The sequence below is a fragment of the Oncorhynchus gorbuscha genome, linkage group LG24 (assembly GCF_021184085.1).
Source record: "Oncorhynchus gorbuscha isolate QuinsamMale2020 ecotype Even-year linkage group LG24, OgorEven_v1.0, whole genome shotgun sequence".
NCBI classification, from domain to species: Eukaryota; Metazoa; Chordata; class Actinopteri; order Salmoniformes; family Salmonidae; genus Oncorhynchus; species Oncorhynchus gorbuscha.
This window is the reverse complement of record NC_060196.1, coordinates 44,174,397-44,188,731: the sequence shown is the minus strand read 5'-3', so window position 1 is coordinate 44,188,731 and position 14,335 is coordinate 44,174,397. Positions and strand designations below refer to the sequence as shown.

Here is a 14,335-nt window from a genome sequence, read left to right as displayed (position 1 = left end):
CACGTAAAAAAACAAAAAACTGCATAGTTTTCTAGGAACGCGAAGTGAGGCGGCCATCTCTGTCGGCGCCGGAAATGTGATCATATATTGCAAATAAAGTGAATGAGAGTAGGTCTCCCTGCTTTACACCGTAAAGGGTTGGAAACCAGCCAGTCCTGAGGTCATTGAGGTCATTGAGCTGATCACAGTAAGACTTTGATGGGATCATAGAATCTTCCATCAATTACCATTTGAATTAGTCTAAAAGCAAGGAGGTCTCTATTCACCCAATCAAAAGCCTTCTGAAAATATGTTTTATGATGTGTTAACGCTATGTATGTGTGTGTGTTCCAGTGCTGTGTCGTGTGTATGTGAGTGCTGATTCATACCTGTGTGTTTACACACACTCCTTGCTGAGCGTGGCAGAGCTGCTGAGGATTGTGGGTCAGAAGATGGACCGACCAGAGGCAGACATGGTGCTGGTGACACACACACCTACTGGAGGTACACACACACACACACACACACACACACACACACACACACACACACACACACACACACATACACACACTGAAGGCACACACACCTTTTCACTCTCCCCACTTTCTCTCTCACTCTCCCCCTGTAGAGAGGAGGATTTTACAGGCTGGTCAATATGTGTATTCTGAGACTTTGACGCCACAGAGCAAACTGATGGTCTGTCGGAGGGACCTCACACATATTATGGTAATTAACACCCAGATTACGGTTACGAATAATTTGATTGTGGTCATTCACTGACAAATGGTGTTTATTTTTTAAACAAAGGCTATAGGGTACCTCGATTCAGCTTACCTGAGGTGGGGTGTGTTGCACTACTAAATCAAATCAAACTCAAGTATTTGAAAGACAAAAAAAAAACCTTACCTACTCTTAACGTGTGTGTGTGTGTGTGTGTGTGTGTGTGTGTGTGTGTGTGTGTGTGTGTGTGTGTGTGTGTGTGTGTGTGTGTGTGTGTGTGTGTGTGTGTGTGTGTGTGTGTGTGTGTGTGTGTGTGTGTGTGTGTGTGTGTGTGTGTGTGTAGGCTCCTCTAACAGACAGTGAGCTGAGTAGGAGAACAGTGAAGTTGCTGGGTATGAACACCTGGGATATGGCTGCTGTTCTCACACAACTGGACTGGAACCTCTTCAACTCCATACACGAGGTAACACACACACACACTGGAGGAACTTTACTACACACTCACTCATACACACTCAACTCTCTGTCTTTTCCCCCCTGCAGCAGGAGTTGGTGTATTCTACAATGAGCTGTAGTACCGGAGGCAGCCACCGGGAGGGGCTATCTGTATTGCTGCAGCGCTGCAACGAGGTCCAGCAGTGGGTCATGTCTGAGGTCCTGATGTGTGTGTCACTCAACAAACGAGTCCAGTTGCTCAAGAAGTTCATCAAGATTGCAGCGCAGTAAGAGAACACACACACTTTAGACAATCAAACACACACACACATGGGGACACACACACAACTAATCCCTGTTTTGTGTTATGTAGCTGTAAGGCCCAAAGGAACCTGAACTCAGCATTTGCCATAATCATGGGACTCAACACAGCAGCCGTCAGCAGACTCAACATAACCTGGGATGTAAGTGTGTGTGTGTGTGTGTGTGTGTGTGTGTGTGTGTGTGTGTGTGTGTGTGTGTGTGTGTGTGTGTGTGTGTGTGTGTGTGTGTGTGTGTGTGTGTGTGTGTGTGTGTGTGTGTGTGTGTGTGTGTGTGTGTGTGTGTGTGTGTACTCTAATGGTGTGTATCTGTTCCATACGTTTACTTTCAGAAAGTTCCGGGGAAATTCAAGAAGATCTTCTCTGAACTGGAGCTGATCACAGTAAGACTCATTATCATTGGTTTAAAGTAATATTTGTCTTGATAGGCTGGTGGAAAATAGTTAGGAAAAGGTCATGAATTAAGGAACAAAATATTCTGAGACTATGGGTGTATCAGTCTCTAGGTTCACATCCACTTGACCCTAAGCCTAACCTCTGACCTCTAACCACTAACCTTACCCTGACTCCTAACCTCTCCTCGTTGTCTCTCCAGGACCCGTCTCTGAACCATAAGGCCTACAGAGATGCCTTCAAGAAGATGAAGCCTCCTAAGATCCCCTTCATGCCCCTGCTGTTGAAAGATATCACCTTTATCCATGAGGGAAACAAAACCTTTCAGGACAACCTGGTCAACTTCCAGAAACTGGTGAGTGTCATGACTCATGTGTCTGTTGTGTGTGTGAAGGTTTGTCTCTTTGTTTAATAACCGGTATCATGGTGACTCTCTTCTATGCCCCGCCCCCTCAGCACATGATCGCCGACACAGTGCGTCTGATTCGCCACTGCCAAAGCGACCAACTCGGTATGTTGTCTCTGTCTGTCTCTGTCTGGCTCTCTTTCTGTCTCTCTCTCTCTTTCTGTCTCTCTCTCTCTTTCTGTCTCTCTTTCTGTCTGTATCTCTCTGTCTGTCTGTGCCTGTGTTTCTGTAATGTTGTTCTGTTCAGTCTCTGCTGGTGAAGTCATACAGCTTCAGTGTTTTTGTCTGTGTGTGTGTGCGCATGTATCTGTCTGTCTCCTAGGTAATGAGGTGGTGGGGAGCGACAGTGCAGAGGTCAGGGCGAGCGTTCACTACCTCCACATCATCGACAATCAACAGACACTGTTCCAACTGTCACACAAGCTGGAGCCTCGTGCCTGAACACACACACAGAAAATACACTTTGTGTTGAAGGTGCCATGCAAGCCACCGGCTCTTAGCCAATCACAGTTCAGCATCCTGATTCAGCCAGCCAACCACAGAGCTGCACACTGAGACGGCGGTCAGACTGAAAATGTATATCTGTCAACCTGATTCAGACTTTTTTCTATGAAGGTCAAACTTTGACGGACGACAAAGACCAAGGAGAAGACAGACGGCCGTTCTTTATTGTTCTATCATGAATACTGTTTTTAAGCTACTCTCCAGAGGAGTTTGTACAGTTACTGAGATTGTGTTTCTGGTCTTAAGTTAACAGTTAGTTTCATTGTATATTAATGATCCTCAGTAGGGAAACAGTCAAAAGACTGTAGTGTAGATAGTAACTGTTAGTATATGACTGGAAATCATGCAGTAGATGTACAGCAGATGTATACTGTATGTGTTCAGGCCACATGGTGAGATATGACTCTGGATGACAGTGGCAAATGTCCGGATGGGGGAGAGATGCCATATACAGATTACACACATCCCTTTTTATTTGTACCTGTAGAAACCACAAAGCCCTCATAATTTCTGCTCCTGTCATACCACAACATAAAGGTCCTACTATTACACTTTGTTATTGGGCGTTAATACCACGGTATTATAGAGATTATTACATTGTTATTACACTTTTACTGACTGAAGAGCTGTTTCAATGCCTGTTACACACAGATTTCACTAAGCAACATTGCCTTGGTTCAAACCCAGTCAATGCATTCAACACTGATCAAGTACATCACTGTTAAGGCCTGGTGTATTCACACTGACTGATCAAGTACATCACTGTTAAGGCCTGGTGTATTCACACTGTCTGATCAAGTACATCACTGTTAAGGCCTGTGGTATTCACACTGACTGATCAAGTACATCACTGTTAAGGCCTGGTGTATTCACACTGTCTGATCAAGTACATCACTGTTAAGGCCTGGTGTATTCACACTGTCTGATCAAGTACATCACTGTTAAGGCCTGTGGTATTCACACTGTCTGATCAAGTACATCACTGTTGAGGCCTGTGGTATTCACACTGTCTGATCAAGTACATCACTGTTAAGGCCTGGTGTATTCACACTGTCTGATCAAGTACATCACTGTCCTGATCAACTGTACATCATCACTGTTAAGGCCTGGTGTATTCACACTGTCTGATCAAGTACATCACTGTTGATCAGGCCACTGTTAAGTTCACACTGTGATTCATCACTGTTAAGGCTGATCAAGTACATCACATCACTGTTAAGGCCTGGTGTATTCACACTGTCTGATCAAGTACATCACTGTTAAGGCCTGGTGTATTCACACTGTCTGATCAAGTACATCACTGTTAAGGCCTGGTGTATTCACACTGTCTGATCAAGTACATCACTGTTAAGGCCTGGTGTATTCACACTGTCTGATCAAGTACATCACTGTTAAGGCCTGGTGTATTCATCACTGTCTGATCAACTGTACATCACTGTTAAGGCCTGGTGTATTCACACTGTCTGATCAAGTACATCACTGTTAAGGCCTGGTGTATTCACACTGTCTGATCAAGTACATCACTGTTAAGGCCTGGTCTGATATTCACACTGTATTCTGATCAAGTACATCACTGTTAAGGCCTGGTGTATTCACACTGTCTGATCAAGTACATCACTGTTAAGGCCTGTGTATTCACACTGTCTGATTCACACTGACTGATCAAGTACATCACTGTTAAGGCCTGTGTGTATTCATCTGATCAAGTACATCACTGTTAAGGCCTGGTGTATTCACACTGTCTGATCAAGTACATCACTGTTAAGGCCTGGTGTATTCACACTGACTGATCAAGTACATCACTGTTAAGGCCTGGTGTATTCACACTGTCTGATCAAGTACATCACTGTTAAGGCCTGGTGTTAAGGCCTGGTGTATTCACACTGTGTATCAAGTCATCACTGTTAAGGCCTGTCACACTGTCTGATCAAGTACATCACTGTTAAGGCCTGGACTGATCATTCACTGTTAAGGCCTGGTGTATTCACACTGTCTGATCAAGTACATCACTGTTAAGGCCTGTGGTATTCACACTGACTGATCAAGTACATCACTGTTAAGGCCTGGTGTATTCACACTGATCTGTTAAGGCCTCAAGTATCATCATCACTGTTAAGGCCTGGTGTATTCACACTGTCTGATCAAGTACATCACTGTTAAGGCCTGTGGTATTCACACTGACTGATCAAGTACATCACTGTTAAGGCCTGGTGTATTCACACTGTCTGATCAAGTACATCACTGTTAAGGCCTGTGGTATTCACACTGACTGATCAAGTACATCACTGTTAAGGCCTGGTGTATTCACACTGTCTGATCAAGTACATCACTGTTAAGGCCTGGTGTATTCACACTGTCTGATCAAGTACATCACTGTTAAGGCCTGTGGTATTCACACTGACTGATCAAGTACATCGAATGTACAGTGCTCAGGTGTGTAGAAGCAGGGCAGTAGTGCTATATAACTATTTATTGTAATATTTTGTTTATTTATATTTCTCTAAGAATGTGACAGTCCTGTGTGCCATATCACACCGGAGCTGTATAAAGACAGACCTCGGTAAAGATTTGCAGGACATATGTGTAAATACATTGAATTGTATCCAAAAAGGTTTGCTGGTTGAGCTGAAATGCTAGAATGTTTAAAACAGGAGACTAGGGAGTGGAGTTGGTCCAGTGATTGTTACTGTCCTATGTGATTTCAAAATGGGGGGGAGAGAAAAAAGAGGAATGAAGAAGAGACTGAGGGGTGTTGTTGTTTTCTTGCCATGATGATGTAAAGTTCTGTTTTAAAGAATGTTGTTGTTTGCATGACGTGACATCCCCACCAGATCACAATGCAAGATGACACTAAGAGTGTGTCCCAAATTGCATCCTATTTCCTATATAGTGCATTACTTTTGACCAGAGCTATGTGGCCCTAGTCAAACGTAGTGCACTATACAGGGAATAGGGAGCTCTGGTTAAAAGTAGTGCACTATATAAGCCAGGGAATAGTGTGCCATTTCCGATTTGCTCTAAGGCTTTATACCACTGTAATATTGTTGATTTGTAAATATGCATAATATTATTATGTTGTTTGAGATGTAATTATTTATCTGTTTTAAAGGTAGGCCTACATTCCACAATATGTCTTCATACACAGCGGGAGAAAGGAAAGGGCAGAGCAGTATGTTCCCCGTCCCTAACTGCTGAAGCCACACGTCTTTTCTAAAGAGAGGTTTACTACTGGAGATTATGTATGAATAAATTAGAGATTTTATGTCATAATAAACATTGTGTCGATGGTCACTGTCTCTGAATATTATCAGAGAGCAGGACGAGAGGATGGAGGAGTAGGAGAGAAATGATAGAGAGCAAAGAAAATAATAAAAATAAAACAGCTGTTTCTCATTTTCACTTCTCATTAAGCGTGAGGTGACATCACCACTGCCTCCCTGTGCATACATTACAAACCCTGTCATTTATTTCAGTGGAAGACAAGTCTTGAGCTCAGCGGGCTAATTGGTGGTGGTGGGCGTGGAGAAGGGGGAGTGACAGAAGAGGGAGACTTCTGCAGGGGCGGGCCATTCAGAATGTGGAATAGGCTATATGGAATTTAAAAATAATAATAAAGGCAATAATACAATCATCATGATATCATACATATTTGTTGAAGCAGATACAGTGCATTTGGAAATAATTCAGACCCCTTGTTCTAAAATTGATTTTAAAATGTTTTTCCCCTCATCAATCTACACATAATGACAAAGCCCAAACAGGTTTTAAAGCATTTTTGCTAATGTATAAAAATATTTAAAAAATAGCACATTTACATAAGTATTCAGACCCTTTAATCAGTACTTTGTTGAAGCCACTTTGGCAGCGATTACAGCCTCTAGTCTTCTTGGGTATGACGCTACAAGCTTGGCACACCTGTATTTGGGAAGTTTCTCCCATTCTTCTCTGTAGATCCTCTCAAGCTCTGTCAGGATGGATGATGGGGAGCGTCGCTGCACAGCTATTTTCAGGTATCTCCAGAGATGCTTGATCGGGTTTAAGTCCAGACTCTGGCTGGGCCACTCAAGGACATTGCGTTGACTTAGAGGTGTGCTTAGGGTTGTTGTCCTGTTGGAAGGTGAACCTTTGCCCCACTCTGAGGTCCTGAGCACTGTGGAGCAGGTTTTCATCAAGGATCTCTCTGTATTTTACTTTGTTCATCTTTTCCTCGATCCTGACTAGTCTCCCAGTCCCTGCTGCTGAAAAACATCCCCACAGCATGATGCTGCCACCACTATGCTTCACCGCCGTAGGCATGGTGCCAAGTCTCCTACAGACATGACGCTTGGCATTCAGGGCAATCTTGGTTTCATCAGACCAGAGAATCTTGTTTCTCATGGTCTGAGAGTCCTTTGGGTGCCTTTTGGCAAGTGGGTTGTCGTGTGCCTTTTACTGAAGAGTGGCTTCCGTCTGGTCACTTTACCATAAAGGCCTGATAGGTGGAGTACTGCAGAGATGGTTGTCCTTCTGGAAGGTCCTCCCATCTCCACAGAGGAACTCTGGAGCTCTGTCAGAGTGACTATTGGGTTCTTGGTCACCTCCCTGACCAAGGCCCTTCTACCCCAATTGCTCAGTTTGGCTGTGTGGCCAGCTCTAGGAAGAGTCTTGGTGGTTCCAAACTTCTTATATTTAAGAATGATGGAGGCCACTGCGTTCTTGGGGACCTTCAATGCTGCAGACATTTTTTGGTACCCTTCCCCAGATCTGTGCCTCGACACAATTCTGTCTCTGAGCTCTACGGACAATTCCTTTGACCTCATGGCTTGGATTTTGCTCTGAAATGCACTGTGAACTGTGAGACCTTATATAGACAGGTGCGTGTCTTTCCAAATCATGTCCAATCAATTGAATTTACCACAGGTGGATTCCAATCAAGTTTGTAAGTCGCTCTTATCCAGAGCGTCTGCTAAATGACTTAAATGTAATGTAAATGTAAGTTCGAGTCTCATAGCAAAGGGTCTGAATAGTTATGTAAATAAGGTATTTCTGTTTTATATTTTTTATAAATATGCAAACATTTCTAAAAACCTGTTTTCACTTAGTCATTGTAGGGTATTGTATGTAGATTGCAGATTTATTTTTGTTATCAATTTAGAACAAGGCAAATTGTGGGAAAAGTCAGGGGGTCTGAATACTTTCTGAATGCACTGTATGTTTTAACATAGATTTGTTTTCAATTTTGTCTTAATGTAGGAAAATCCTAAACATGTAGGCGCCAAATGTTTCAACTTTGCTATGACTTCTTTGTTGCAGTCACTGCAGTACAGTAGTTGGATTTTAAAGCACAGAACCTTGAAAAGCTCATTTCTCGGGACAGTAAGATTCTGCCACACCTACATTGTCTTTTGCCGCGAAACTGGGGAGAGGGCGGGACTCGGGCTGTTCCATTATGTATCCGGGGGAGAAGGAGAGTAACTCGGAGCAGAAACTCATTGTAATAATGATGTTAAAAATACATTCACTATCACGGCCGTCGTATAACGACTTCTACATACAGGAAAAGTATTCTGGGCTCACAAAATCAAGGTTGAAAACATATTCGAACGAAATTCAAAACTCGACTGCACACCTGACTTTAGAGACAAGTACATGAACTCGTGTTTGTTTTTTTACCATTCATTCTCTGTCTGTGTGAACTGCATGTGAACTTTGAGAGAAGGAACATTCGTCTCTCAAACGAGTTAAAATGCCGTTATCATCAAAGGTAAGTGAGGTTTAACAGTTGTAGTTTTTATATCTCCACACGGTACAGCCAGAAGAGGACTGGCCACCCCTCAGAGCCTGTTTCCTCTAGGTTTCTAATGAGTTTTTCCTAACCACTGTGCATCTGCATTGCTTGCTGGTTTGGGGTTTTACGCTGGGCTGTTTAGCCTACAGTACAGTCCAAGTTTTTTTCTGTTCCAAACACTTCGTAAAGTACAAGGTTGCATACAAAGTAACATCAATTTAACTAGCTGCCGAATTGGCATCAACTCACCACGTAGCTTATTCTTAATGTTTGTCCATAGGCTACCAGAGTGAGGACAGACATTTTTCGGAATAAACTTTGGGGGTGACACATTTTGTGAAATAGTCCACGCCCTACCCGGTATCTTTATTCTGCCACTGTACAACTCTGTATGCGTTCTTTGTTGGCAGCCTTGTTATTTACGACGTTTTTGCAACAGATTCCTGTTGGAACGTTCCACAAATGATACCCACCTCAGTCCGGGGTCCTTTATAAGGCCCTTTGGCTCTACTAAGCCTAGGCTAAGTCAAGTCATAAAATGTCCAGGTCCTTATTTTATAAGATACATTTAATTTATATCTACAGCCTATCATAGAAATCAGTGCTGTGTTATTTTTATTTTTACCTTTTATTTAACTAGGCAAGTGAGTTAAGAAAAAAATCTTATTTTCAATGACGACCTAGTGGGTAACTGCCTGTTCAGGGGCCGTGTAATAGGAATGCATTTGGTCTCTTTACATTTTTGTTAGTGGCCAGCTCTTTGACTCATTACTGAACTCATTACTACACCTCCACCATAGACTACTTTCTGGAAAGGACAGTGTGAAAAGGGTATTATATATTAGTGTAGCTTTAACACGGATGAATAGGGGGAAATAGCGGAGTTAGTTATACAACTATCTTTGGCTTTAATCTGTTGTCTGTCCTTCAGACCCCCAGGGCCCTGTCGGACATCTTTGAAAGTCCCAGTGACGATGAAGACTTCCTGGGTTTTGCAATGTCAGTGCCCAGTGACAGCGAATCAGACGACAGCAGGGGCAGCCTTGACTCTGGGAAGCCGGTGAGTAGCTGCCAATCTTTACCACACACACTACAATCCTGGTTTACTTAATTCTGCTACAGTTAGCGATTGAAATCATCCATCTTTCTCACTTTTCAGGTTGTGCGTTTCAGGTCAAAGTTTGTGACCACAGAGTTGGTAAGTCTGTTCAGCCATTCAGACAGTGAGGGGGAGGGCTTTGGTGAGGAAGAGAACAGAGGGTTCAGAAGCAGGATGAAGGCTATGGTATTGAGACCTAACATGGCATCTCTTTTCTACTGTTCTCTCCAGTGGTATGTGTGTATGGGGATGCTTGGTTGTACCATGACTCTTCTCTCCTGTTTTCTGTCGCTCCAGTGCGTAGCGGAGGAGAGTGATGAAGACACAGGTTTCTACTCCGAGGGGGAGGAGCCAGAGACACACACGAGAAGGAGTCTCTGTGTTGCCTTTAGGTGAGTGTACGAGTGTTCAACTGTGTGTATGTGTCTCAAATGGCACCCTATTCACTATGATCCACTGCTTTTTGAATACAGTTGAATACTCTGCTTCAGGTTTCCCACCAAAAGACTCTCTGCCAAGAAAGGGGAGGCACCAAAGAAACCCCAGCCAATCACTACCGCCACTCCGAAGAGGACAACCAATGAAAAGGAGCATCTGAAAAGGGGTGTGTCTCAGGTGTCCCGTGGGATGGTGACACGGGGTCAGAAACAGCCTCTAAAAAAAGAGGAGGTTGAGTCTCCAGTTCTAAATAAACGAGCCAAGAACATCCAGGAGAACAAGGCCATGGTACATAACCGCTGACCAGGGTTGTGTTCTGTAGGCGGTTACACTACTGAATACAACCCTGCTATCTACTTTCTCTCTTGTTATTATTGTGTATATTAGAAGGGTTTTCTCATCCTGTGTTATTATTGTTGTCCTTCAGTTGGCCAAGCTGTTTGCTGACCTGACCAACATGGCTGAACTCCCCCCCTCTACCATGGTGAGTTAGTACACTTGACTTGGGCTAATGGAATTGGTTCATGTTGTGCATGTTTCAGATTAATTTACCACAGTTGGACTGGCGGAATCTGTAAATCACCTTGCTTCCCAAAGATAGGCAGCACTGCAGCTCGTCTTCTTCAAACTCATCCCCTGAAACACGCAGACTTTCTCAGGTGACTCCTGACTTCTGGGTGTTGTAGTTCTCACTGGGGCATTGTGGGTGTTGTGTTCCAGAAGAAGAGGCGTGTGAGTGAGAAGCCGACCCCTCGTAGACGAGGTGTGCATGAGGGGGGCGAGAGGAGGAACCCATTGCGTGCGGCCAGACCGCCAGAGAAGTTTGGGGTGGAGGAGCGGACTACCTCCCCTTCACATAACAACAAATCTGTGAGGACTGTCTGTGTCAGGAAACTACTGGAGGTACACAAGGGCACACATGACTTACATATGCTTGTTCACACACACATTCTATGATTCTGCTGATGTGTGTCTGTGTGTGGCCAGGTGGATGATGAGCTGAGAAGAAGTGGGAAGAAGAGGAGGGCGAGCAGTGGGAAGAGGAGGAAGATTACACATGTTAGATCAGTCGACGAGATCACGGAGGAAGAGCTGGACAACGTGGCGGAAGGCGCCAAAGACAAGATACTGGACAAGGACCACGTAAGAGACACACACACAGCAAGGCTTTTATAATTGTCTCTTTTCATCAGCTGCTCAGTTCTGCTGTCTGTCCATCTGTCCTGTGATCGAGATGGAACTGGTGTGTGTGTGTTCCAGGGCAGCACTTGTCATCAGTGTAGACAGAAGACTCTGGACACCAAGACGGTGTGTCGTAGCGGAGTATGTTCAGGGGGCAAAGGTCAGTTTTGTGGGCCCTGTCTGAGGAACCGCTACGGAGAGGACGTACGCTCTGCCCTGCTGGATCCAGTTAGTACACACACAGCCCTTGACCTCGACCACATCAGTACACCAAAAATATTGTTTTATCACTAAATCCATGTGTTTTTCTCTCTCTAGGACTGGGAGTGTCCTCTTTGTAGAGGTATCTGTAACTGCAGTCTGTGTCGACGGAGAGAAGGACGTTGTGCAACAGGACAACTCGTCCATTTGGCTCAACACAAGGGCCACAGCAATGTCCAAGATTACCTGGAGAGGTAGGTGCAGTGGTGGAAAAAGTACCCAGTTTTCATACTTGTGGAAAAGTCCCGATTTTAGAAAATGACTCAAGTGAAAGTCACCCAGTAAAATATTACTTGAGTCAAAGTATTTGGTTTTTAATATACTTAAGTATCAAAAGTAAGAGTATAAATAATTTCAAAGTCCTTACCAGATGGTACGATTTTTGTGTTTTTTATTTTGGAGTAGCCAGTGACACACTCAAACACTTGGACATCATGTTCAAAAACGCATTTGTGTTTATTGAGTCTTCCAGATTAGAGGCAGTAGGGATGACCAGGGATGTTCTCTTGATAAGTGTGTGAATTGGACCATTTTCCTGTACTTTTGGGTGTCCAGTGGTGTAAAAATAATACTTGAAAGTACTACTTATGTTGTTTTTATGGACAACTTTTACTTCGCTACATTCCTAAAGAAAATAATGAACTTTTTACTCCATACATTTTCCCTGACAGAAGGCTACTCTTTAAGTAGGCTACCTGTTACATTGTGAATGCTTAGCAGGACAGGAAAATGGTTAAATTCATGCACTTAATGTATCTAGAGAACATCCCTGGTCCTCCCTACTGCCTCTGATCTGGCGGACTTGCTAAACACACACTTTTTGTAAATTATGTTGGAGTGTGCATCTGGCTATCTGTAAATAAAATGGTGCCGTCTGGTTTGTTTAAGATGTATATTTAACCAAATATTTTTACGCAAGTAGTATTTTACTGGGTGACTTTCACTTCTTACTGGAGTCATTTTCTATTAAGGTTCTTTACTTTTTACTCAAGTATGACAGTTGGATACTTTTTCCACCACTGTGGGTGTCAGTGAAAATGTATGGAGTAAAAAAATTAAGTACATTATTTTCTTTAGGAATGTAATGGAGTTACCCCCAAAAACTACTTAAGTAGTACTTTAAATAAATAAAAATATTGAAGTACTTTACCACTGGGTAGGTAGTGTGTGTGTGTGTGTGTGTGTGTGTGTGTGTTAATTTGGCTGTGTGTTTGATTGAGCTAATACATGTTGTTTTAATTAAAAAATGTCTACTTTTCTTTCTCCACAGCATCCAAAAAGATCTTCGAGACTAGAGACAAGACCAGACAAGCAGACAGCTCCCCTGTTGGTCAGGACAGACAATTACACCCTGGAGGCCCAGAGGGAGAGACCCAGCAGACAGAGGGTGTGTCTCAATCTCTCCTTTCTCCTGAAGTTTACTCTCTTCACTACTTCCCACAATGCATTGGATTTGCAGAGGCTAAAGGGAGTTTCCACCAAATGTCTTATACCAGTCATTTCCCTACAAATCAATGGATGGAAGTGAACAAGTGCACACTTTGGGCAGAAGGAGAGATAATTAGGACGTGGTCATACTAACACACAGAATTGTTCTGCTTTAGTACTGCCACAGTTCACTCGAGTCCATTTTGGATCTCTAGATGGTCTAGAACAGTGTTCCTCAATGACTGCCACATCCCTCTAACACCCTATTTAATCACAGTCATGTTCAGTAGGGAGACAATGTTTTGAAACAGGAGGTAGTACCTGACATTTTCCAGTAAGAACATGTAATTACCATTTATTGTTGCAAAATATTTTGCTACGGTGTACACTACTGAATATGACCCAGGAAAACCATAACTTGTGGATCCCTGCAACTAAAAAGATTGAGCAACACCGGTCTAGATGGATATCTGTGGTTCCAAGACTGTGTTTACACGGGCAGCCCAATTCTGAAATCATATTTTTATGCAACAGCCGTCAGGCAGTGGAGTTTAACTTTTTATTAGACCTTGGATGTGTCGGAGGGTACAGACAACCACTGTTAAATTCAATACCTTTTTAATTTGGGGAATAATGTTTACTAAAAATGTTTGCTAATGTTTGCTATGCTAATGTTTGCTAAATTAGCATAGTTTGAGTTTACACCTATTTTACCACTGCATCCCTAGTAGTAAGACATGGTTTACCTTTTACTGAAAGGAACAGAACATATTCCCTTATAGACCATAGCCAATACAATTGGACCTATGGGATGTATAGTGTACTGTTTACTACACTGTTTTAATGGGTTTTTTCCCTTCTATATGGAGTTGGTTTTAAGACTGCTTCTGAAAGTGGACACTGTATGTTGAATCTGAAATAAAGAACTGAAGTTCAAATGTTTACTAGTTGGTGTCTGTCAGTGGCTGTAGTAGCAGTTTGGAATGTGTGTAGATTTAGTCCCCTCAACCCTCGCAGACTGAGTCCTGAATATGTGGGAGGAGTGCACCGCCCACAAAAAGGCACAGCTATCTGTCTCCAGCTGCAATTCTAAAATTCAACTATAAAAATAGCCATAAAATAGTGGTATTGATGAGGGGTGTTTTTACATTAAGATCGTTGGAAAGGCTTGGGTTAGTGAACACATTTCAGGAGAAAAGGGGAAGAATCTAAATTGGGCTTGGGGTCAATTGTTGAGTCATGAGATAGTCATGACCACGGCTAACGACCAGGTGCCTTCCCTGTCTGGCGGGTTAAAATGTGGATGAGCGTGCGTGTAACTTTAGGTAGATCAGTGGAGACCATTTTACATTTGAGTCATTTAGCAGACGCTCCTATTCAGTGCATTCGTCTTAATTTCA

The 14,335-nt window shown here is 43.1% G+C and overlaps 2 protein-coding genes across 4 annotated transcripts in view; both read left to right on the top strand.

Moving 5' to 3' along the window:
* The window catches only part of rapgef5a (Rap guanine nucleotide exchange factor (GEF) 5a), a 132,938-nt gene extending 129,447 nt beyond the window's left edge, over positions 1–3,491 (top strand). Inside the window, exons 17-25 of the mRNA XM_046325725.1 lie at positions 334–483; positions 611–708; positions 1,046–1,165; positions 1,246–1,424; positions 1,511–1,601; positions 1,790–1,840; positions 2,053–2,205; positions 2,307–2,361; positions 2,579–3,491. Of these exons, the coding sequence (XP_046181681.1) occupies positions 334–483; positions 611–708; positions 1,046–1,165; positions 1,246–1,424; positions 1,511–1,601; positions 1,790–1,840; positions 2,053–2,205; positions 2,307–2,361; positions 2,579–2,697 (1,016 nt within the window). The 3' untranslated portion in view covers positions 2,698–3,491. The remainder of the gene's footprint in view (positions 1–333; positions 484–610; positions 709–1,045; positions 1,166–1,245; positions 1,425–1,510; positions 1,602–1,789; positions 1,841–2,052; positions 2,206–2,306; positions 2,362–2,578) is intronic.
* Positions 3,492–8,199: 4,708 nt separating this feature from the next.
* LOC124012703 (cell division cycle-associated 7-like protein) lies at positions 8,200–13,879 on the top strand. 3 transcript variants are annotated; one of them, XM_046326592.1, is made up of 11 exons: positions 8,200–8,503; positions 9,459–9,587; positions 9,687–9,812; positions 9,924–10,018; positions 10,118–10,352; positions 10,492–10,548; positions 10,788–10,967; positions 11,052–11,207; positions 11,325–11,474; positions 11,565–11,701; positions 12,778–13,879. In XM_046326592.1, the coding sequence occupies exons 1-11, from the start codon at positions 8,486–8,488 to the stop codon at positions 12,800–12,802; spliced, it is 1,308 nt and encodes a 435-aa protein (XP_046182548.1). In that variant the 5' UTR covers positions 8,200–8,485; the 3' UTR covers positions 12,803–13,879. The 3 variants fall into 3 exon arrangements, with proteins under 3 accessions (XP_046182548.1, XP_046182547.1, XP_046182549.1); XM_046326591.1 differs by having other exon boundaries at positions 8,202–8,503; positions 10,785–10,967; XM_046326593.1 differs by having other exon boundaries at positions 8,204–8,503; positions 9,687–9,725; positions 10,785–10,967.
* The last annotated feature ends 456 nt before the right edge of the window (positions 13,880–14,335 follow it).